This window comes from Temnothorax nylanderi, unplaced genomic scaffold (genome assembly GCF_030848795.1).
Source record: "Temnothorax nylanderi isolate EJ_2023f unplaced genomic scaffold, tnyl_v1.0 TNYL_tig0003_pilon, whole genome shotgun sequence".
In the NCBI taxonomy this organism is placed as follows: domain Eukaryota; kingdom Metazoa; phylum Arthropoda; class Insecta; order Hymenoptera; family Formicidae; genus Temnothorax; species Temnothorax nylanderi.
In genome coordinates, this window is record NW_027249065.1 from 1,689,748 (window position 1) to 1,715,658 (window position 25,911).

General features: G+C 38.6%; 1 protein-coding gene across 5 annotated transcripts in view; it reads right to left on the reverse strand.

The window, feature by feature from the left end:
• Positions 1-25,911, reverse strand: part of Lilli (AF4/FMR2 family member lilliputian) — a 205,543-nt gene that overhangs the window by 168,520 nt on the left and 11,112 nt on the right. For 2 of the 5 annotated variants that reach the window (XM_071703811.1, XM_071703792.1), the window contains exon 1: positions 24,533-25,877. In XM_071703811.1, coding sequence (XP_071559912.1) covers positions 24,533-24,597 — 65 coding nt within the window. In that variant the 5' untranslated portion in view covers positions 24,598-25,877. Of the gene's footprint in view, positions 1-18,051; positions 18,099-18,296; positions 18,471-24,532; positions 25,878-25,911 lie in introns of those variants that run through there. The other 3 variants (XM_071703839.1, XM_071703782.1, XM_071703822.1) reach the window with 3 other exon arrangements.

Below are 25,911 nucleotides of genomic sequence, written 5' to 3' on the forward strand. Positions count from 1 at the left end.
AGGGGGGAAAAAGATGCTCTCGAGGGTTTCGGAAGCCGCACCACGAACACTGCTGAGAAGTCATTCAAAGGCAATCATTCAACGAAATTAAACAAAGTGTCTCGATTATATGACCAATACAGTCTCAATTCCTTTCGCTGGAAACTGTCCGATCGTCATTTAAAAAATTTGGAAAATGGAAAATGTTACGACAATATTATTCCAATTTTCAACTTTTCATAGATCATCGTATAACTTTTGTATTACAACTTATATCTATCAGCTTTATTTGTCATTGAAAGTAGCAATGTTGGAATTTCCTTAATGATACGATTGTGTGGTAATTATAATTAGCAAGTCATCTCGCGAATTGTTTATTCGACTTAACGAACTCTCTGAATATTCTTTTCGCTCACATGTAATATTTACTCCTTTCGGCACAGATCTCTCTCACTCTCTCGCTGTTTGGTCTTGCAATACGCCGCTCTCGTCGCAAATAACGATTTAATAAAATATAAGTGTTTCCCGATAATTCTATATCGCACACTGTAGACAGCGGCCACTTGTATGGCCAATTACAGCGCGATAACCACGTAGAAGGGGAATTAAGATAAGCGATTTTTGTGACTCTACCAGATTCTGCTACTTAGCAACTATCCGTCGAGCCTTGATTGTACATTTTTAGAGCCGCGACGGTCCAAGTTACAAATCTTATCGTTAATGTAGCAGATTTCAAAGTGACACATGTGATCTATCTTCTAAATATGAGAGCCATAAATAAATCTACATTGGTATTAAAAATTCCAACGAAAAGCTGACGCATGACGCGTGCATATATATATAACTATTAATTCCACAACTTCCTGATACGCATGTTCAATATAAAGTACAATTCTGTATCTTATGTACCATTATCGATGCGATTACATTTTAAGGATCGTATTCATTAATAATAACGTATAAAAATGGGCACCAGCGTTTCAATTTACTCATAAAATCACTAACCTCATTAAACTGCTTACGAAACTCTCGTTTACGTATTACGTAAAATCGCGACTGTTTCTCTTTCAGCATTCCGTTTCGTAATATAATTAAACTTTATCTTGAATTCTAATCCGTTTAATCAGACATTGTTCGTTGGTGTAAAACACGGAGATATTCTATTTATACCTATATTTACATTTAGATACCACAAAGTTCTATTTCCTCGACTCGGATCATTAGTTCATGTCCCCGTGTGGAAAATTGTTAAGGCAACCTTAATAAGCTTCGGGGCCTTTAAGGGCTTAAACGTGGGTTCCCTAATAAGGATTTCCACATTATTGCCAGGCTAGGTCCCAGTAGGGCGATATCAGTTTTGGGTAACTCAATTAATGTGTGGCCTGAATAAGGAAACCCAATAAGGGCCTTGGTGGGACTTGATCAAGGTAGCGATTATTAAAATAGAGATTATATTTATTTTAAAACCTAGTCGGGATTTCGATAGAAAAGAAACATCAGGGCGTAAATAAATTGAAAACTCTTCAAGGTTATTTCGATCAACGTAAAACAATTTTAATTCTTCATACATTAAAAAAATTTTTTAAAACATTTAAATATAACATTATTATTATATTCTACTATACATGAAGTAATGCCGGTACATATGTGTGAACTCTTCCATTAGGTTGGTTTGAGAGTTTTAATGCAACTAATTTTTGTTCGATATTTATTATTGGGCAAACAACATCCACGGAAGTCTTTGTTTCAATTTTCCATACATAGACTTTACGTGACTGTGTCGGATAAGTAAATACATCTGTTTTTGTTTCCCAGGCTTTTGCTTCAATGAACAGAGAGTCTTGAGATTCATTGTATCCAAAAATTTTTTTAATTTTTGCTACATATCCATTGCTCAAAAGCACAACGTTATCTGGAATGTTAGTACTAATAACAGTGGAAGTATTAAGGATCAATGTTTTTACCATTATTTTTCCCTCTTCAAGAATCGATATAATACATATTACTTTTGGAGGTAAAAACGTTGTTGACCTCGTTTTCATCAATAAGATAAATTATAAGTCTAATATTTTTATTATTAAGTTATATAGTCGTATTATTAAGTCACTATAAGTCTGCTTTACGTAAATATTCATGTCAATCGAGTCATTAATATGTATTAATAAATAAATTAAATTCTATTTAATTTTGTATTGATTTTATATACATCCACATACATCCAAAAAAGCGGGTATATTCCTGGGAATGATAGAGCCATCTTAAAAGAATATAAGAGATTTCATAAGGCAATTATCAAGGCCCTGATTATTTAGCCTCTAAGGGCCCTCAGTGAAAAAGCGTGACCGGCCTTAAAGGGTTCTTATTTGGCTTCCACATTAGAGCCCAAACAAAGTTAGGGAAAATTAACAGGGGCCTTATCAAAGCCCTAACGCAATTTCCACACGGGTCTCCAGCTGCAGCCGTATATCTGAAAACATTCTATCTACTGCATTTTTGCCCATTCGCCGTATACTATCCGGTCTTCATTACATTCCGTCTTTACTGAACCGCTCGACAGGTTGCTACGTTTTTAGCAACTCAGCAAGGTAGGTACGCATTTCTATTTTCTCGCGACGGGAAAAGATAAAAGCAATTTCGCGCGGACGCTTTGGCGCGGTCGGCGACGTAAGCGGATAACGAGCAGGAAATGAAAAGCCGGGGTTTCCCGCAACCATATATTAATAGATTCCTCTCCCTTCTGTGGTACGCCGGTTGCACGGGCCCCGCGAGGCTCGTAAGAGGCGAACCAGGAGGGGGCCCGTCGCGAACGTAACGCCGCGCCGGCCGCACGGACACGGACGTCCGACGTAACGGCACCGACGACCACGTGCGCCGGATATTTCCGTGGGGTCGACACGTCCGAAATAACTCCGGCGACGGGGAATTTATCGAGGATACTACTCGAGACATTCCGGTTATGTGTATTCCGCGCGATACGACCCCGGTTACGTCCGCGTCCGGTTCCCGCACGACTGCAATGATGTATTCTTTCAATTCACGCCTGCGGTAGATTTGGAACGCCTTATTAATACAAGTAGGAAGCGAAGTTATACTAAAGTTCATTAAGCACAGCCTTAAAAAGACTTTATGCTATTATTAGTCAGTCTTATCGATATTAGTTGACTAATAATAGTCACTCAGTTGTCGAAGATAATCAGCAAGTGAAATATAAGCAATTTTTATCGCACTGACAAGAGACATGAAACAGAAATGTGGTTCCACTTATTTTGTAGTTAATTTACTTCGTGTTTATCTTACACTTTTAATTCAATTTTGAAATAAAAGCATAAATATTCAGATAATATTTCATTTTTATAACTTCTCAAATATGCATTCCGCAATTAATAAACATTTCATTAAAGCTCGCGCCTCAATTATACAAATTTACGTATGTGTGTATAATGCATACGAATAGTATTTTCACAACTCGCTACCAAATTGTATTAATTATATTAATTATCAATTTACTTTATTATAATTCGGCTAATTACTAAATTACTGACCACCAATTTAGGTTCACCTCGTTGATGGAAAAAAAAGAAAATAAATTATTATCATTAATTCTATTACCTAAATTGCAGTCGGAAGCATTTTTTAAATATACATATCTTTGAGAATGTAGACTCAGATGATCGAAGATCTTGCAGCACGAGCTCGACTGCCTCAGATGTTTGCTCAGATGTGAGCCGTGCATAATCTCTCGCAATGATATAGCGCACTTATTAACGGCGCCACGCGCGCCGCATATTTTCGCGGCACGGTCGGAATAACCCCGGTGACGGGAATTTATCGGGAATTCTGCTGAAGAGAGAGAGAGAGAGGGGGGGGGTAAGGATGGAAAATGCTCGTGGTGGCTCTCGAGAGCGAGACGGACCAACATCGTCGGTATTTACAGTTCTGGGTGGTTGCGGCAACTCAGTCGGAGAAACGACGCGGGGGTGACGCGGCGAGAGAAAGGGAGCAAGGGGCAAGGGTGCGCACGGAGACGCAGAGAAAAGAGAAGGGTAGAGGAGGCATTCTGGGAACCCTGGATCGATGCCGTGTTATCAAATCACGTCCTCCGCCTTCTCCTCTCCGTCTTTCAACTCGGTTCCTCTCGTGTGTCTCCCTTTCCCCATCCCAACTTTCTCCACCACGATAGAATCCGCGACGTGCACGTGTATAATCAACGTCAGAATGATCGCGATATTTCTTGTGTTTTTCTTTTGTTTAGCTACTTCTACGGATTCATTCCTACAAGGGTATTCGATGACAGGCGCGTTTGACAGAATAGTGGTAAGTACGCGGATATACTTCGTTTTATTCTCTGTCTAAACTTGTGCGGATTCCTTACTGATTACTTTTTCAGTCCGCTTTTGATTCTGTCGTTATTAATCTCATAATATAAATTTTAAATCCTAAAATCCCATATGCATTTTGATCTGCACTTTTCACATCTTATTTCATACTCCTACAATCGACAATTATTTCCCGATAATATTTATAACATATATTATAATATTATCGTTTCTTCTTCATATTTTGCAAAATTATAATGCACTACTATCTTGTAGAATTATTTATTCTAGAACACAGTAAACTTCATTCTCTATCATTCTCTTCCTCAGATAATTGTTAAGTCACGCACCGTTAATACATGTCTGAGAAAAAATAATTTTGATCAAGAATGCGACATCCTCCATTTCTTAATCATTTTCTAAGATATTAGATCCGAAAAACCTGTTCTTCTTTCACTTCGATATCAGCTACTTTACAAGTATCTTATAAGACACGATTATGAAAGGTATCGACTCTTGAACGAAAGACGAAACATTCCGTTCATAGCCAGCTGACATACTTGCTAACACATGCATTCGGGTCGCGACGTATAAATATCTTATCTTTCGCAGTATGTGTACGCATATCACGACGCCACGTAGATTAATTTGCCGATGTGAAAATATTAAATCGCGAAGTGCCGCGTTCGCATTTTTCTCTTCTATTTACAAGATTCGATTATCGCGCGGTTAAAAGCTATGCAGAATGTTTATGCATCACTGCAATTTTGTCGAAAACTAATTATTTTAATTTTCGTAAAGGGGATAAATTCTTAAAAATCTAATCTCTCTTCCATTAAGATCTCTCCTTTCGCGACTCAAAGATCATCGATATGTATCGAATCAACATTTTATTCAGAAAAAATCATTTCCGTTTGCAACGCAACGATGTCCTGTTTATCGAACGCAGTACTACGTAAACATCCTGTATTTTCGCTTATCCTGAGGAAATTTGCGGAAATTTCTTTGCTGATCTCGGCGGGGTGCTCGATTCAGCAATTGTCGCCGATAAAACGTGGCAGAAATAACGAGAGCGAAGAGCGGTGTATGTGTATGTGTACATACGTGCGCGAGATGCACGTAGGTAGGTAGGTCGTTGAAAAGCAGGTGGATAGAATACCGAGGTGGAGGAGGTCGCCGCCTCTCGCATGTCGACGAAAGAGAGAGAGAAGAGAGAGAGAGAGAGAGAGAGAGAGAGAGAGAGAGAGAGAGAGAGAGAGAGAGAGAGAGAGAGAGAGGCAACGGCGGAGGCTCAAACCGGATGATTCCGACAATGCTCCGGGGACGGAGGAGTTCCTAACGGGACTCTCTCTACGCGAACCTGACGTCACTAAAATGCGAGGAACGTCTCGCTTTAATCTCACCTTCGAATTGTCAAAATGTAAAAAATTCATTGTCGAATAAATGCGGAGAGACAGAAATAAACCATTTCAAATAGGATATAATAGGATCCTAATTTTGTTATTAACCATGCATTAAAATATATTTTTCCGTGACATGCCTTGAAATATGTTATTGCAACGCAAATACATTATTATTTATAACTTTACGTAATATCTGCAAAATTCTCACGAATTTATGAATCTCATCCCAGACAAAAGCCTGAATGACATAGCGTTCTTATATTACTTTAATGCAATAGACGACAATGACAGAGAAAGCAACGTATATACTGAAAGCAACGATAAACTACTGGATTATGAAATAAAGTAAGACATTTTTATATATATAAATGTTCGAAGCTTTTACGGTCGGCTGCCACGCGGAAGTCGCGCGACGTTAACAGGCGGAATCGAGAAATTGTGTCGGTTTCCGCGCAATCGCGATTGCGTCTCAAGTTTCGGTCGCTAATTGTACATACGATGAAAAAGTACCCGGTCGGAGAGTCGCGATTACAATGGCGCAATCAGCATTGGGTAAGGAGCTATAACGCAGTCGCCAAGCAGCACGAAGGGAATACACAGACGAGAAAAATAATAACATTAAAACGGAGACAGGAGTGTCGGTGGCGTAATAATTACGTCGATCGACGACGGGTCTATAATTAACAGTCGCGAACGATCACTTATCCTCGTTTGAATACCGGGTAAAAAGCCCAGGAATAATAACTAATTCTCAATCTATTTTCTCTCGTTTTCTTTCTTATTTCGTAACAATGAATTCTCTTTTCTTAGCCTAATCTTATGTCCACCTGACTCGGTTATTTCTAGAGAATACTTATTAAATGTCAATGTTATAATGTCAATAGGTTATTAAACGTCTCTGATGGTAAATCACGATGTCACATAAATGATTGTTACACGAATGACAACGTAACTAGTTACATCATTTTTATATTAGTTAATTTTTTTAAAATGATTCTTTTTATTCTGTGTTATAATGATATTTTATTTGCTTCTGTATTGCATAAAAAAGTACAATGCAAAATGAAACCTTGATTAATTTTGCACTGTCGTCAGTAGAAATCAAATTCGGATATATTATATCATTAGAAGCTAATTAATTAGTGATTATCCTATTCTCGAACTTAGTGCTTTTATACATTAGTAAAAAATTAATAAAATTTCAGAGTACTAATATAAGGGCGAGTTAACCTCCACAAATGTAATATAAATTAGTTATTTAATATTAATTCATAATATTAATTATTTATCCTAATCTCGAATTTATTGCTTCTCTCCTCGCAAGGAAGAAATAACTTTGAGAGACTAGGGTAACTAATTAATAATGAATTAATATCTAATAATGCGATAAATCCTTATAGTTTTATTTCTAACGTCGAGGACGCTAAGTTAATAAAGACTGAAATATTAATACATCGATAAAAGATTAATGCTACAAATGTATCCTGAAATCAGGGAAGATTCCTCTTTAAGAATCGAGTTTAATTATATGACTTGTCGCATCAAATTAATGTCCTGTCTTTCCCAAGGATTCATCCCTCATTTTATTTATAATAAGTTACCCCGAGTTCATAACGAGCTAACTGGTCCTCTCGCAGTTTCAGCCAAAATAGCGACCTCGAATGCGAGACAGAGCGGATACGACACCGACGCGTTTTTGTCATTGACGATGCATTCTGCCATTTGTTCAACTCGGTCGCTCACCTCTTTTCGCCTTAGTAACAGTAACGCTTAAACAATAATGATCACGCGGTCGTCGACCACGCCAACGACCTCAAAGATACACGGTACCCATGGCGGGATTCGGATGCAAGGCGATTTCTGTCGAATAGAGCCCGGCCGAATGTAACGGGTTCTCTGTTTCTTTTGAAAGACCTTGAGAAATTTTTACCGTTTCCATCTCGTCCTGAATCATTTTATGTTCTGTTGTACTTTTACTTGGATCTACGAAAATTAAGATACCAATAGAAACTAAACATTTTTATTTGCAACTTTAAAGATTATAAACTTTATTATATGTTACCGAATTGAGTGGCAATCGATGAGAAAGACGTCAGGTTCAATAGAAGTTTATGAAGAGTTAAAAACTGGAAGAGAGAAGAGTTAGAGGAATGAAGAGTTTAGAAACACGACGGAGATTAAACCGACGATTCTCGAAGCAGGTGGTCCTGTATTCTGCAGGCTCAACCGACGGGGTCCTAACACGATGGCGGAAGTTGCAAACGGGTAGCGCATTGAATGAAACCCTAGGGTCGGCGAGAACGGACGGCAAAGGGCGGCAAAGGAGTAGCTTGAGCACTCCCGCAGAGAAGAGTTCTAAAAATGATCGGCCAGAGCACATGTCCACGCATTTCTACGCATATGTTTCCGCCCTAATGCTTGCTCATCAAACTATTTCAACCGAGAACGAATATCTTTCTCAAAGCAACGCGAGCGTCAGCATACCATAATTTGTCAAATTAGTCAGCATATCCCGTAATTTATCACATTGACTTATAACTGGTTTGCTTAATACAAAAATTATGTCATCTTAATAATTTGATAATAATCGTCTTGAGTTTTAATCATTTAGAATACACGCGCGTATATCTATATCTTACCTATTCCTCAATCAAAATGAAATTAAGGTTTAACAGAAATTCCGAGGAATTAATATCTTCTTACATTACAATTTCCTATAATGTTCACAATTAGTAGAATGTAGACTCCTAATTTTCTAAACGGGGTCTATTATCAAAAATTAATATTACGAATTATGAAACACCTTGAATATTTCAGATTCGGGCAAATCGTGCAGACGAGAATAGTCACAAGAAAATTAGACGCGATATTTAGAATGTTATCGATCCACCTCGTTGGAATTGTACAGTTCGTTCTATCGTGGGAGTTACCAAAATGCGCGTATATTTTTATTCCCAGGGAGTAATCTTTTCTATATCATGCAGAAAACCGTATAACCGGCGCATCTCGCCATTCATATTTCTAGGAAATATCGTCAGTGGAACGTTGCGAGACAGTATTACGCGGGGACCAGTCTGCTCCCCGGGGAGACCTACTTTCAACGCGGAGCTTCCTTCCCGCCGCCGTCAAACTTCTTTTCTTCGTGCCGCTTCTTAAGCGGCTAATCCCGCCGATAACTCGGCCGCGAAGTATGCCATTTACCTTTTAAAGCCCGCTCCGCCACCCCGCGCCCGACAATTTATCAACTTTGCCGAAAGTTACCATCGCGCCGAACGTAGCGCGCGCCCATTCAGTCGGAACGCCATGAAGAGGAAAGTTTTTCCTTCTTGTTATTCTTCCCGACAGTATTTGCTCTCTTTATCACAACGCCGAGCAATCAGCGAGTCGATGGGATTGCGAATCTCTTATCTGTTACCTCATCTGCGCTTATCAAATGCACCGAGTGAAATCTGACGAATGTAAAATCCATTTGTACAAGTACTTGCTATAAATCAATTCGAAGTGGCTTCAATTCTTTATTGATTTAAGTCGTTTTTCATATGTGTCTCACTTCGCGCCGTTTCAACGGAGACTCAATATTTCACGAGTGATTTAATTATCAAGATTTAATCTAGCATCGCTAGGTAAAATTAATTGGTCATATAAAAGAAAAAAAATGGAATCTTTATAAATAAAAAATTATTGTGTAAGTTCGTTAGACGCTCATTTCGCTTTGAGAACACAAGACGATATATTGTCACGAGTTCAGGTGTCCTGTGAGACGTAAGTATAAACCGTTTATCGAGGTAAGGCTAGCCGGTATCTTCACCCTCTTCCCTTCTCTCACTTTGCCATCTATCGTACGTCCCTCGGACACGGTCCCTGCTCTGCACTGCCATGCTACTGTCTCGTGTTAGGGGACGTTCACACCGCGCCTGTAAGAGAGCGACGAACGAGGCCACGTATGTATCTACACGCGAACGAGGAGGCGATCGTAACTTTCACCACCGTCGACGCCGGAACGCGATCGTCCTTCGTTAATTCTCGTTAAGTCACGAAATATTCGCGTTAAAGCGAATCGATCGAGGCTGGCCCGAAACCCGAAACAAGAAATTCGCCAAACATATTTCAATTGGTTGCGTTAAATAATTATTATTATATTGAGCAATATACATTATGTAAATACGAAATATAGCAAATAGATAATTAAATGTAAAATGTATAACGGTTTGCCTTGTTGCATCAATCATTAACTGACAAATAAATAAAACGGTAATCCGTGTAATTTCATGCGTACGCGATAAATCAGAATTAAATAACGAAGTGGATTTTCTCGACTATTAATGGTCTCATTGGATATGTTTATCGACAGTGATTATCAACGCCGGATATTATGTGCGAGCTTTATTGCGAGCGTGATGCAATATAATCCGCGAAAACGTACCTATGTGAATAGACGCGATCGCACGCGGTTGACAGCGGCGCGATAATATCAGCTGGTTTACATTTACTAGTGAACGCAGGTCAGCGAAGCGACTGTCAAACGGTCTTACGTTATGAATAAATACCCGCTTTCGAGTAAACAGCTAAACTGTTACCGCGGATATACAGGGTGACAGAGATATACCGCTAGTTTTCGCCGACGACCAATCCGCTTCGAGTTTATTCGAGGATTCGTGCACGAATTAAATGGTAAGGAAATGCGAGAAAATCCAAAAGGCACTCTGTATGTACCTACGTTAAAAATATATTATGAGTAAACGCGCGCTGTTATTTCGTAGCTATGAAACTTTGTCGCCTACCTACCGTGCGATCAACCGTGTGATAATAGATATCTGTCACTTTTTTATAGAATAATTCAGAAAGATGATATAAAACCGTGGTATTTAGTCAACAACTTATTTATCACTGGCGCAGCAAAGCGAGAATAAATATTATTTCTGGTTTTAAACACAATTTATTACATATGCGAAACACGTGTCATTTGTTATCAGTGTCTATATTTAAGTACGATGTATCTTAGTCTCATAGAAAATAATGACTGTGGAAACAACTTTTTTTAGCATTCTCAATATTTTTGCCTAAGTCAACAATTTTTTTATAAAATAGCCATTCGACGATCTCAAAAATATATTTTCCTTATACGATTATAAAATAATAAATAATAAATGATTGACATAAAGAACTATCATTCGAAATAAATGGTCTTATTTGGTTTCTATTAGCTTCCTCTTTTTCCCTCCCAAGTAAAACTTTCGAAATTATAATTATATTAATATAATTTCGAAAGTTTTTTTGTAAGTTACAGCTGTGCTCGATATACAAGGAGAAACTGCAGTGCACAAAAGATACTAATAGATTAAAATGAGTAATTTGTCATACAATCTTATAATTCTTATAAAATAATTTTATTTACTTTTGTACTTCTGGGATAAATCTTCAAGTTGTTTTCAGTCTTTTAATTCAAGAATTTAGCATATCAGATATCAATCTGCACAGAGATTATCAAGATATTTTCCAGGAAACAACTTCATCAAGTTATTTCTTGAGTTGAAAATTTATTTCTAGAATAAAAGAAAACAAAATTATCACTTGGCGAAAATTACAAAGTCACGCAACAAATCATTCATCCCGATCTTCCCTGCTATTTTTTCTACCTGTTGCATCATGCAGTTACAATTTCACTAGCAAAACATCCAGCTGTAAATAGAAAAATATATGGGTACCGGAAATTGTACGCAAATTGAATTTTCTATCGACAATCGGCACTTGTTTAAAAATGCGTTTAAGAAACTTGTTGTCACTTGCAAAGTTGCAATTTTAAGTCGGTTAACGTACTACTGGCGATTAAGAAAGTAAGTTAGGTTACCCGTATTAAAAAAATACACGCGATCCCGTTTTACTAATTACTTGTGCACTATGCTACTCGCTAATGAAAAAAATATATCACACGCAAAACGCGTACTTGAAAAATCGTATTGCGTGGTGCATTATCGGAGGGTTGCCTCGTCAGTTGTGAACGCAACCGAAGACGGCCGAGTCCACGTTAGAAATCCGCCGGTGAAAGTGTTGGATTTGCACGGCAGCTTCTCGTGGCACAAACTTAACGACCGTTAGAATGTCCAAGTAAAGCGATGCCTTCTACATATTACGTCGCGCGAGCAGGTAGCCCCGATTACAGAAATGAGCACCGAAACGAATTTTGGAATTCGCGTCGCCAAATCTTCGTCACATAAGATTCATTGAAACGCGAACGAATGCCAGGGCCACGGTTCGAGCATCCGATTGCCGTTAAACTCAGCTGAGCAAAGTAAAATGGACTTACATCTTGTAAGTTCTTTTTTAGTTGAAAGTAAAGCACACACAATAAGCTCTACTAAAATTTCAGAGTCTGATGCAATCGATCGAGAATAAAAGTAAAGTCGGTCTTTGTGAAAGCCGAGTAAATCCAATAATCGCATAATATGGTAGCTATCCACAAAGTTATCGCGAACTGCAAGCGTAAACAAATGCGTTTCTTTAAACGCGCATTGAGAAAGCTTTAATGACTTTCGACCAAATACTGTAATCTTCGTTTAATCTTTGGCAAGCGTTCTGTCTCGCAACGCACGGTACATTACGGCATTGTGGATTTTTATCGTGCATATTTGCATTGCGCGAATTACGTTACATTCCAATTTTCGTCAGGAAGAAATCTGTGTTAATCTAAAAATCCACAAATGAGAGAAATCGAGAAGAAATCAATAGCTCCGGGATATTGTACAGAATTCTAAATATAGCGAGACTCGTGTTTAAGCAGATAAAAATTGTACGATTAATTGTCAATACTCGCGGCGTTGCCGCAGGCAAAGACATTTTCAAAGACTTACTCCGGAGGAAGACCAATCAATCAGCTGTGCCATCTGCATAATTAATACAGCGCGTACATATGAAGAAATCAATCGCGTGCGGTTAATAGCAGTCTGACAGAAAGTCTCATGTCAGTTACAGTCTCATTGCTACGGTAAAGGACGATCGTTTGCAACAATTTTCGCCGGGGTATTCGCGTAACTCGAGGGAAACGCCGAGGAAAATAACGCGTCCGTAATCAATACGTTGGACTTATTTGTTATGCGGTTAATGCTTAGTTACAAACGTCCAAGTTGCGACATTGTCCGAGACAGGGCGTGCACTCGCGCGCGCTGTTTGCGAATTATATATTCTCCACCGTACAGTATTGCGCACAATTTTGCGAGATATTCTCGAAGCTGTCGCCCTAAATCAGCCCTCGTAGAGTCATACACCGTATTAATAGGTTCTAGGAAATGTCAAGTTACAGGATTGTGACGAGTAATCATCGCTCGTTCAGAATAATGAAAAACAAGGTAAGAATTGATTTGCAAAGTCTAGAAACCACGTTATCGGAAAATGAATGTTATATTGCGTTACTCAAAAATGGAGCAATTTTTTACACTATTTTTCACACAATATATATAATTATACATAATCTATATAATTATATGTATTAGACATATATAATTATATGATATCGTCGCTGTTGAAAAAGATTACTGATGTCTATCTGAAAAATGTTGTTTAAATAAAAATACTCGTAAAAATACTTCAATATAAGACAAATATATCGTGATAAGAGCAGCTTAATCAACATGCAAAACATGTATTACATAATTAAGTAGAAAAGATGCTATATAGTTATATATTATGTTTTGTATGCTTTTATTTATTCTAAAATAAATAAAAGTTTCCTCTAACTTTTTAACAAGAGGATTTTCTTCGCTTTTATTCGATCGAAGCGGTCAGTAATCAATATATGCAAATTTCGAGAAAAGACGTTAAAGCTTCTTTAAAAATTCGACGATATGATTATCGCGATCGCGTTCTGTCGCTTTTATCAACGAACGATTATCACGAGCTCAAGGTCGCACGATCGTCTGCACGAGTTCGACGGCCTCGACTGGCCGCCGTTTCATTTCTCGAAGAGGATTACTGCACGGTCTCGTTGTTTCGGCGCACTTTGCAACGGAGTCGAAGGAACCGGTGAGTAACTGGCGAAAGCGCCTACACGGCCTTTCTCTTCGACTACGAATTATCGATGGCGCACGAGTGCCTCGCTTTATTCAATCATTGTCAATTCGATGAGGTACGACTAGACGACGTTATTTCCTTCCGTGTTTAGCGTTGCGTAGAAATTATATAAAACCGAAATTGAAAGCCGATTGAAATTAAATAGCGATTTTTATAACCTGGAGCAAGAATTACGAGTTTCCTTCCGCATAAAAATCAATACTCAATTTCGATCGACGCGCACTTTCCACTTTTAATTTACATATTATAAAAATTCTAATATCTTTCCTAACATAGACAAGAATGTCTTGTCAATTAAGCATTCTTTGAGTAAGGTTTTTGCTTAAAAACCATCAAACAATTGTTAAAACTGATAGAAGTAACAGATATAACAGGTAAAAATTGCACTCGTTTTATACGGTATATTATAGAGGAATACTCCTTTTAATTTATACAGGAATGCTGATTATCGCTCGGAAAAATTCTGCGGGTCAAGGAGACCGATTTTGTTATCAGACTACACTTTCAGTTTAGTTTCACCGTCGGAGAATCAAATAATTTTTTTTATTCGCATCTGATTGTAGCCAGAAATTTAATTAACCACTCGAGCAGCTTGGAAAATAATTAACGTATTTAAAAGAATTCTCGGTCGCTCCAATTACCTCGCTCCTACAACCGACACGCTAACAAACCGAATATATTTTCTCGAAGCAATTTACAACGAATCAACGCGCACGTATATATCGCTGTATGTGTTACCGCGAACCCCAGATAAGATTATGCATACGAGTTCTTTTTCCTTTTTTTCCCCCCGATTCGTATGTACTTATCAGTCGAAGTTGCGTATTCGGCTAGGAATTTTTAACGCAGATTGCCATGATTAACTCGCGTCGCGACAAAAAAGATAAGAACAACGTTAGAATAGTATAGAAAAAAAAAAACACTTCCGAGTAGTAAAGAGATTCATAAAAGGACCATAAATAAATGCTTGTGCACACAACGCATCTCCTTAATTAATTAAAACAATTAAAAAAGAAGAAAGAGATCAAATTTGGGAGAAACAAATTTTCGGAGAAACTTCGCGAAGCACTTAAAGAACTCGTAGTTGCTCGTAGCTGCTTCAAGGCGGAACATCGTTTTAAAGAATATCGTTCCAAATTGGACGCGAAGACGCGTAAAGTTATAAGACGGTATCTCGTATAATTGTCACGTATGGAGGGAAAATAACTTTAATCTGAGCGTAGCCGCTCGGGCTCGGGGGTCGAAGTTTTCGAAGCTATGCCCGAAGCGTGACGATGCGTGCGCTCGATAAGCCCGCCCCTTATTCGACTAACTCCTAACCTGACCCAAGTCAGGAGGAAAAATCTCTTTTTCTCGTGTCGCCCGTTTGCGTTCGTGTCGGAGCCAACTCGATCACTTTTGCCGCTCGGCGGCTCTCCTCCACCACCGACCCGATAGCGGGCGAAAACGTCTCGAGAACGCGTCCTGACATCACGCGATAATAAAAAAGAGAAATCAAAGCGCATTCTTGTGCAATAACTTATAAAGTCGCGTTCCGCACGCAGGATATATCGCGGGTGATATTTTAGCTCCGAGCAGAAATTACTGCGTCGCGACAGACTATCGCAAAATTACACTGTTATTTATTAAATCATCTTTTAATCGCTTCTGAAATAAAAAGCTTCGGCTTTTCACGATGTTCTGAGCAACTCTCAATTGTTCCGAAATAAATATAATTAATTTTGTAATTACTATTATAACATCGAAACTCTTTGAAACAAATCAAACAAAGATGGTGAATGTCCATTGATAAATATCCGATTACAGGATGTCTCCTGCTCAAAACGAGAAAGTTCTTTTTATGATACGAAATAATTCTCTGATATTCAGTTAAAACTGTCACACAATCGACGATGGCGGAGATACGAGAAAGATTAGAGGGCGGAAAATAGGTCAACGTACTAACGGCGTTTCAGAGTGTCGGAACCCTGCGGCTACGATAATGAGAAAAGAAACACGGCGCCGTCGTCGTCTCCTCCCACCCGTCTTTTCTCTCCGTTTTCCCCTCTTTCCACGTTTCACGCTTGACTCGCGCCTGGTATTAAACGCGCAAAGTGGAAAATAACGTAACTGTTTCACAAAATGAATTTATAAAAATGTTATATCTATTTATGGAATTCTATAAGAGATAATGCGCATTGTGTCTCGTATACATAATTTTTCGAAGATGAAATACCTCATATATTTTTAGTTTCAGAACCAAGGGAAAGTTTAAAAGCAAGAATTTGTAATATCCCCGTGTTTTAATTATGTTCAGCATTAATACATTACGCATATATAAAATCCTAAAAGAGACGACCGCAACGTCGCGCTTATGTTTGCATACAGTAAATGCGGCGTGCAGTTTAGAGCAAAAAAAATGGCTGTATAGAAAGAGCAGCTGAGAAAGCAGACTTGGTTTCTTCGCGGGTATAATATGCTGAGACTCTCGCGCGCGTCTCGAGAGGCCGCATAAAAAGCTCATTCAAATTATACGCCTCTTAATTTCGCCGAATGAAAAAAAAAAAGCGCAACTTTGTACGCGGCGACGAATAAACCGTGCGATTTACGCGAGTGTGCGTCGAGAGACTCGAGGGCCGCGGAGGGGAATCACGCGTAATTTCCTGAAAACTTGGACGTTCGATTATCCACCCCTTAATTTCGTTCAATTACCTTATATCCTTGCAATTTGCCGCGAATGTGCGAATCGATATTAATGTATATACGGCCTGCGAGGGTCCGAAGGGGGCATTAAATAGAGAAAGTGCCGCAAAGGGTCCCCGCGGCCTCTTGGCGCCCTATCGCCGTGCACGATAATGAGAACAGAAGGGCGGCGCCAGCGCGCTCTTTTCCCCCTTCGTTGGTCTCGCGTTCTCTATCTACGTATGTATGTAGGTACCTACCGCCGCGCGTATACGCTCGACATATTCCGCACGCATGAAATTGAACAAACGCGAAAGCTCGTTAGCCGAGTGAGAGAATGCACTCCGCGCAGCCGAGGATTTAATTTCATCGACCGTCATTACGGGACTGAGCGTAGAAAAAGACACGATACCGTACGCGAAAAATCAGTCCGTTCTGCGTTCTGCGAACATTTCTCACGTTTCATATAATTTATCTCTGCTTCGAACAAATGTGAGAACGATAGTCAAGTCAAATTATTATTAATAAATATGAATGGATAGGCTATGTAAGATTAGAATAAAATTGTGAAGATAGATACAATAACTCTGTTAGCACATCCTTTTATTAAAGAAATTAATTGAAACACGCTTGTTCTTTCATATATGTTTGTAAAATGTATACTGAAAATACTATCTGACAAGAGTATTAATTTTCTGCAACAGTTTGTATAATATTCAATCCTGGACCAAAGTACAGAGAGACCAAACGCAGACTTTGAAGTCTATTAAAGCGATATTTGGGAGGAGAAAATAACATACTCAAAAACACGCGTTTCCTGTATCGTATTTCATAGATATTTAATTTTGTTTCATATATTTTTATTTCACATATTTCTATTTATTAAATAGACGCAAAACGTAATTATTTTCTTCTGACTCCCTGAAAAATAGTATATCGTCCTATGAGATATGAACACCATGAAGAAGTTTTATATTCTAAAAATATTCGTATTTTATTCGTGATATACTTTAGTTCCTCTCTTCCATCATTCTATTTTATTATTTTTCTAGATAATAAACTAAAAAATTTTAATCAATTATTATATACGTTTGATATTAGAAAATAATATTATTAATTATCACATCTTCATAGTGCTTTCAATCGTATTTCACTAAAATTTCACCTGTTTAGAATAGTTTATAGAATGCTTGGCAAAAAGTATAAGATGTAACATTTTTATCAGATTTAGAAACAATTTTTCTTTGCGAATAAAATCGCTACTCCATTATTCATTACTTTTTTTGTCGAGTTTGTAAGTTGAATATTTCGTATCGTATTTATATTCATACTTATTCTAATCAAACTAATTTTACAATTAGTGTCTATCATTACAGAACATTAAACATGTTAATAAATATAAACATGCGCATCCTTGTAGAGATCACAAATCGCGATAGATAATTACGCACATTCCAGAATTGAATATTAATATTAATCCGTCCTAGCCTATCCATTTCGCAACAAAAAATCTGTGAAATATTATATCTATCTGATTGTATAAATAAATATATACATATATTTGAATACATCTTAAATTAATTAACTTCCACAGATCCATTACTCCAAATAAAAAATTTAGCACTCACCGATCCAACGCGAAGCAGCGGAGTGTTGCAGTAGTAACTGCGTTGAACTGAAAAATAAAGGATATATGCAAATTATAGAAGCGTCCAAAAAGTTAACATCGGCGATAAAAAATTACCGTACGCGTAAAATAATTCTATGATTTTCGAAAAAAAATCTCTTAATATAAACTTTTGTGAAATTCGATAAATAGAAAAATCTAATTTATATCAATAATCCAAGTAAAAAATAAAAAACAAATAATTACCTTATCGTTGCTCCGCCGCCGCCGCCGCCGCCGCCCGACGCCTCCCAGGCCAGCTCCTCCTCTCAGATGTCTTCATTGCACTCCCACAACACTCGCGAAAACACGAATTAATTACGATTGTGCGTGCGCTAATTAGATCAGATCACTCGGCGCTTTGCGCGGCACTCCCGACGTTAGTCGCACGTGACGCAGCACATCTTATTATCTTACGACGAAAGAAATAGGATCACACGCGAGTACGATCGCTCGACATCCGCGACGTCGCGTCGTCTCGTGAATTAGACGAATCTCGAGTCTCAAGCGGAACAAATGACTGAAAAATCACTCGGCGCAGGACCTTGGATATCACGCAACGCGATTCATAAAGTCGAGTTGACGAGCACACAAGACAAAGAGACCATTCGACAAATTTTAATCGAGATTCAATATCGCACACGCGATACATTTCGAACGCGTAAATTCCGTCAACGATCGGCGTATCACATCTTTTCGTTACTTGAGGATTTCTCGATCCGACGACTCGCACGTTTTCCGGAGTTTCAATACGATAGGCGTGCTATTATGCCTCGAGTAGATCAATTGCGTGAGATACATTCGTCTCGACGAACGACCGTCCCGATAACGTTTACGAGTCGTCGAACGCGGAAGAGTCGGGCGGCCGCGCGTTCCGATCATCGTCGACTTTTCGCATAGGGAACGCGATCGCGTTTGAGATGTATATCGCAACGCGCTCTCTCGCACCTTGTCGCTCTAACGTCTCGAGGGATAATGCGTCGTCACGCGGCTCGCCCCCCACCACCTGCTCGCCCGGCGAGCCGCGAGTCGCGCAAAAACATCAAGGCAACCGCGTAACGTAAACAATGGGCTTTAACTCCGTGCCGAGAGTCTCGTACCAGCCAAACACGGCCGCCACGAAATATTTTATGTGTAGTGACGGGAAATACACGTTTATACACGTCGAATATACTCGGTTCTCCTCGGAATGTAGTCATTATCGCGGACGTTACGCTTCGTATTGCGAAGACTCGTCGCCAAGATGATTAATTCCGCTCGAGAGTTGGATTTCGAAGACTAATGGAGAAATCGTTACGTGAATCTCGATGCGACGGGCACACTGGCACAATTTGATTCGTATGTATATGAATATACGTGTGTATCTGTATGAGTGTAATGCATATCTTGTATAATAAGTATTATTACCAGCAGATTTTTCAACGATTGCACGCAAATTATTTAATTCTTTTTCGTAATAAAAGTTTATATTTAATTAATTAATTCCACTTAAAGAATATCGTCAAATCTAGTATTCGTTTGAGGAATATAATTTATTTTAATCGCAAAAATATTTACGTAACTTGATTTATTATGTATCACTTATTTTTCCTAATTTTTGCGCTTTAAAAAAAGAAACTTCATTTCGCAGCAATACATCTTATATTAAATGATTCTGTCTAAATGTCAATTAAGTCAAACGTTATTATTCTTTTAAACGTCGCGATTGCGATAAATATCAGACGATACCAAACGTGATTATTTCTATGATAACAGATCAAAGATTATTAGCGCAGATTAATTATCTCCAATTATTATAAGTCATAACTCATAAACATATCGAGTCGGTGATGGTTATTTATCGAAAAGCAAATATTTAGCTCCATTTATGTATTTAAAATAGAAATTAAAGAGATAGAGAATATATGGATATTATAAATTGGCTGTCTCATTATACGATATTTAGGGGAGATAAATATTTCTCTAACGGTGCTTAAATTAGAGTCAAATATTTTGCATTGCGCTTTAAATTTTTCGCCGATTAAAATATAATTTGTCGGAAAGCTGTCAAGTGTTTATAAATAACGTTTCACGAACTTCAAATATTGATGTATTGTATTACTATAATATAATATTGATGTACTACAATATAAATGAAGCCACAGACACGACAAAAATAATAGATTGCTAAGTGAAATTAATTTTAGATACTATTTCCATGTCTGTGTAAAAAATGTTCGATTTTTCTTCGAGTAAAACTAACAAATACAGAATTCATAAGTGCTTAATTGTAAGTGACTAACACTAAGAATTAAATTACAAACAATCGCTTATAATTAATTCTTTATTATTAAGCGGACATAAAATTTGTATTTACGATGTTTTCAATCAATGAAAAATCGAGCATTTTTAATATGAATATAGAAATAATATCTCAAGTAAATTCTGCTTAAAAAATCAATTATTTTCGTTGCGGCTACTACATGGGTTACTACTAATTTATTCATGGATTAAATTATCGTTATCAGCGTACATTGAAAAAAAATTGTTAGACATGAACAATCTTTTTCGGTTATCTTTGTTGTTTGTAATTCAAGGTTCACTATTAGATGTCCATAATTTAAATTTTTAAAAGATAAAAAAAGTAATTACTTAAGAGAATTTATTTTTGAATATATTAAAAGAACAGAAAACAGAAAAGTTTCTCTGTGATACACAAATTTAAATAACTTACACATAATAATAAAAACAATTTGCTATCGTAATCAACTTGTTAATATGAAGAGATCGCTTTTGTTAAAATGTTGTATAATAGTAACGGAAATATCTTGTATTAATTACAATTATATTGCTCTCATAAATTTTAATTATATCTAATAAATTAATATATTGATGATTACTGGATTTTGCCAATTTAATGTTTATTTAAAAATACTTGTGCATAAGAGCCTTGCTCTTCAGCTAATCTTAAATAAGTTTTAATAGAACTTTGCTTCCGGACAATACTATTGCACCAAGATATTTAATTAATATTTCAAAATGTTACGAAGAGCACAGAACATCCAATTAAATTTTCTGGTAGAAAGAAGGTTACTTTTCAATTTTCAATGGTCTTGTTTACCAAATGCATCTCTATCAGACATCATAATGAAACCTATATAAAAATAAAATAATCGATAATTAAATTAGATTAGAAATACGTGAATAATAATTATTTAAATTTAAAATAATGCAAAGAAAGGATATAGAATGTATATCAAACTTTCTATGCATCGCGCATATGTTGCAGGAGACCATGATAATTACCAATCAACGTAATTAATAATTCGATTTCGATTGATATTTAACGGGTTAATTGTGCCGCGAAAAATCGATCCACGTCGTATCTAAGCGAGAGTCGTCTCAAAGGAACCTCCTTCGAAGCGAAACGATAATCGCGCGATGGTGAAAGGAATTCCACGCCTGCGATTCCTATTGACAGGCGCGTCACTCGAAACGGTTCTTTCGGCGGAATCGGGAATAGAACTCGCTCGAACTTGTCTCATTATTGAGTTATTATTGTCATCGGCCGGATTCGTTCGAGCCAACTTTCTCTCCGTTCCACCGCGACGATTTGAGGATTCAACGGAGTCGTGGAATTATCGGTATCTCACTAACTTATCTAACATCGAGAAAGTTAAAAAAAAAACTCGCCGGCCAGAAATCTTTATACGTATATCGATTTCGTGAAATCTACATATTTAATAGTAAATGCCATTATTAATTCAGATTAAATTATTTAAATTAATAGCGGAGGCATTTGATAGCAGCTCTCACTAATAATACAATCAATTGATGATAATTTAATGCGATTATTAAATTCTATTAATATTAAACAGAAAACCATTATAAAATTGGTATTAACTTAAACACATACAGAATGTTCTTTAACGGTGAAAAAAACCTTCGTTCGCGATGTTCTCTTAATTAATTTGAAATCGATTACACGTGGATAGACTCAACTGTGTGTCTAGGATCAACGAGGAGCATATGGTACCTATGGCGGTAATCGAGTCCGCCATGGCGATATTCCGGGCGCGAATATTTCCAGCAGGGAGGCGTGCAAACAGCAAAATTATTATTCCACCAGCTGCGCGGTCGTTAATTACGTTTACATTGAATATAAGTCACCGCGTAAAGCCTCCGTGTTATTTTGTGAAATTCGAGGACAGCCGTGACGACGCTTACGTGAGTATTGTTCCAAGTGCCATGCCGGCTGATACTGCGCGCACATCGTATTGCGAGTATCTCGTCGTTAACAACGGAGCCGACATGCGAAATGTGCGTACATATATGTATATGAACCCGACACTCGGCGATACCGCAATCATCACGCGCTTTACGAGACGATTCATTGAGTGACGAGTCACGATACACATTTTGCATTACTTACACGGAGCATTAGACTTATACCACGCGAGTATCCATATCGACAAAGAATTGCGATCAAATAGGAATGAAAAAAAAAAAGAAAAATTGATGTCTTTCATAAATAATATTATAATATATCTATAGATAAGATAAATCTTTTGTTTGTATCCTACACTTAATTTAATGTACTATTTATATTATTAAGCATTACCCCTTTTAATTTTTTAATCATTTTTTATTTATTTTTTATTTATTTTTTATTTATCTTGATGATTATGAACGTTTAACCTTTTGTTTTGCTATTCGTCTTAATTATAGTCTCGCTATCTGTTAATAATAATTGATCATTATTAAACTGATTACCTCATTTACTCCACTTTCCTGTACGAATCGATTTTCGACATTTCAGAGATAAATTAAAGGCCGCATGCATGCGTGCTCGACCGTGGTGCATCGAGGCTGCGCACACAAGTCGCACACGTGCGGCAGAGATACGTGCGTAAACCAGACACAAGTCGGATATCGACACGAACTGCCCTTCGTTCGCTATTTTGCATTTAACAGGGCCGCGCCAAGGACAACGGTTGCGAATGCACCGACATAACGCGATGTCGTGCATCGCGCCGATCGAGGCCGTCGTCGTGTTTTTAAGAACCGTGCGCCGAAAATGTTGGACGAAACCGGACGTAAATGCTGAACGCGATCTAAATGCGGCCTGCAAACTGCCGTAGCGAGTAACGGATTTAAATTCATCGTGTGGCTTTCCGGCGCTATCTGCGATGTCGACGAGACGTTTTATCTTTCGAATAATATCAGATAAGCATAACTATTAAAGAATGAAGAATAAATATTAAATATTAAATATTAAATATTAAATATTAGAGAATAAATGTTAAATATTAAAGAAAGCACTTTTGACTCGCAGCTTCTTGTAAATATAAAGCCCCGAGCTACAGCTTGCATGCCGTGTATTTCAGTCTGTCGATGATAGTTGTTATTGACGATAATTGAAAAGTCGATAAGCAAAGGTTGGTCACCGATTTACCGCTATTACTGCGCGATCATAGCGGTGTGGTATATTGTGATAAAAGGAGATATGGATATTTTCAAATATTGGGAAAATATTGAAAATTTCAACAGGCGTATGCAAATGATATTGACACTTTGCGCCGCGTTCTCGTTTATAGCTGCTAGCGTGGGCTCTTTATCCTCTGTCTAAATTCTAAATTTTACCGGGGACATAGACGCTGTATATACCGTGTAAATAAGGGTGCTGTATTAGATAGCGCACCGTGTGTGAACGTGCACTGAGAGAATGCTGACCGTTAGTTTGTTAACTCTCAAACCTGCACATCTATTGCGGGAACGTGCTTTTCACTCTGCGATCGCAAGAAGCGACTCTCTCCCTCTCTCTTTCTCAGTGCTGCTTCTCTCCTTATGCACATTTTAAATAGAAAATAATCAAATGTATCTCGCGCTCTTCCGCTTCGAAAATGCGCGAAAACAAGATATCGAAGGAGGATGTACGTATCAATGACCATAAAATTAAGCAGCTGGTAGTGGATTTTACAAATTAACATTTTAAACACGGCAATGGTACTACCATGATTTTCCATTATCATTCGGCTATTAGAGAAATCAGATTGTGAAGATTAATTATGAGAATTAATAATGAAACTCAGATTCATACATATTATAATAATAACAGTTTTATTTTTAATAATTTAACCATTCATTATTGCGTATTACGGATATCACCGTCTACCATTTTCACAATTGTTTATGGTCAAATAAAATTTGTCATCTATTCCAAAATTTATCTCATATAAACTTCATTATATTGTAAAATTTTAATTTTTAAAGGTATCAATTAGAAGTTCATCCTCTGCTTAGACGTGTAACGTAATCTCCATCCAAAAAAATCTCCGTTATCGTTTCTAGCGATAATGACTCCTGGCAACTTTCTATTTAAAAATGGCAGAGTACCGAGCTTGCCGAGTTTAAAGCGTTACGATCGATCTCGAGCCGATCGAGGAAACGAGGCCTGTACTCACCTCGATAAGGTGCCCTTGAGCAGAGGATTCCTGTCGTCATAATATCCACCGCCGTTCGAAGGCATCTTCAAGTAATCCAAACAACGGGCACGTGGCACTGGTCACTGACACTACGGCACTGCATCACTTTGCATTAATTGTACGTGCGATCTGATCCACGCCGCGTTAGCTCTCCATTCACCGCCGATGATCTACTACCGGTAGTCGGGACGACGTTTTACCTTGGCGATTGTTACACGCGCGACACATCGTCCCAGCGACAATGACAGCAACAGGCGCCACGACGACGACGACGTTTGGCGAGACAAGAATGATCGCGTGCGATCGCGACTCACCGACAAATCCGCGGAAAAATCAAATCCCGTGCCGAACGGAAAAACACGCGGAAAGTCTCGAGGAATACGAGGAATAGTCACTCTTCTTCCTTTGGGTCGGTATCTTATCTCTTTTCTCACTCTTCTTCCTCGTATCGTACTCTGCTTTCTTTTCTCATTGACCTCTTCGTTGTAGTAACCTCGAGGTTTATCTTCTTCTGGTATCGATGCACGTACCTTCTTTCGTAAGTCCCCGCCTCTGCTGCCTTCCTCTTTCAGTCTCTTTCTGTCAACAATTCAACAATTAACACTCTGGAAAACTAGCGTGTCGTTTCTCCGCGATTATCGCCGACGAACTTCGCGTCTCCGTCCCTTCCGCGAGAAATCCAGTCGCGCGCATATGTAACGTCCGTTTAAAGACCCCGGTGAGGCTCGTTCCAATTTCCCTCGGCGCCGAACGTAAACGCCGGAAGTGGACTGATCGGCGGCGCGCGACGATCGTCACGGCGAGTCCGCGCGCGGCACTTTCAACACGGACGGCGTATACCGCGCGTCGCGGTAACAACAAACAAACAAACTCGCCGCCGCGAAGGACACTATCCGCGCGTGTACACGATTCGACACTCGGATGGAATTCGATCGCGGGGCTCCGCCGGAGAAATTCCAAGAAGCGGGTGACGTTCGCCACCGGTTGACTGATCGACTGCGCCAGCACGCGTGCGCGAACGCGGCGCGCGCGGGGTCTCCTTCCTCTCCAACTTCGCTCGCTTTCTCTCTCTCTCTCTCTCTCTCTTTCGCTCGCTCGCTCTTCCCGTCGCCTCGCGATCACCAGATGTGGCGTCGCGACGGCGGCGTCGCCTCGTCGACTCGCCCCGGAATACCTTCAGCCCCACTCGTCCTTGCCGGTCTCGCCTACACCTGCGGACAGAATTCGACGGTTCTCAGAACTTTCCTCTCTCCCTCTTTCTCTCTCTCTCGGTCTACGCACGTGCGCGCACGTGCACCATCTGGCCGCGACTGGCCGCTTCGACACGTGCGTGCGGCCGCCGCTACCAAACATGGCCG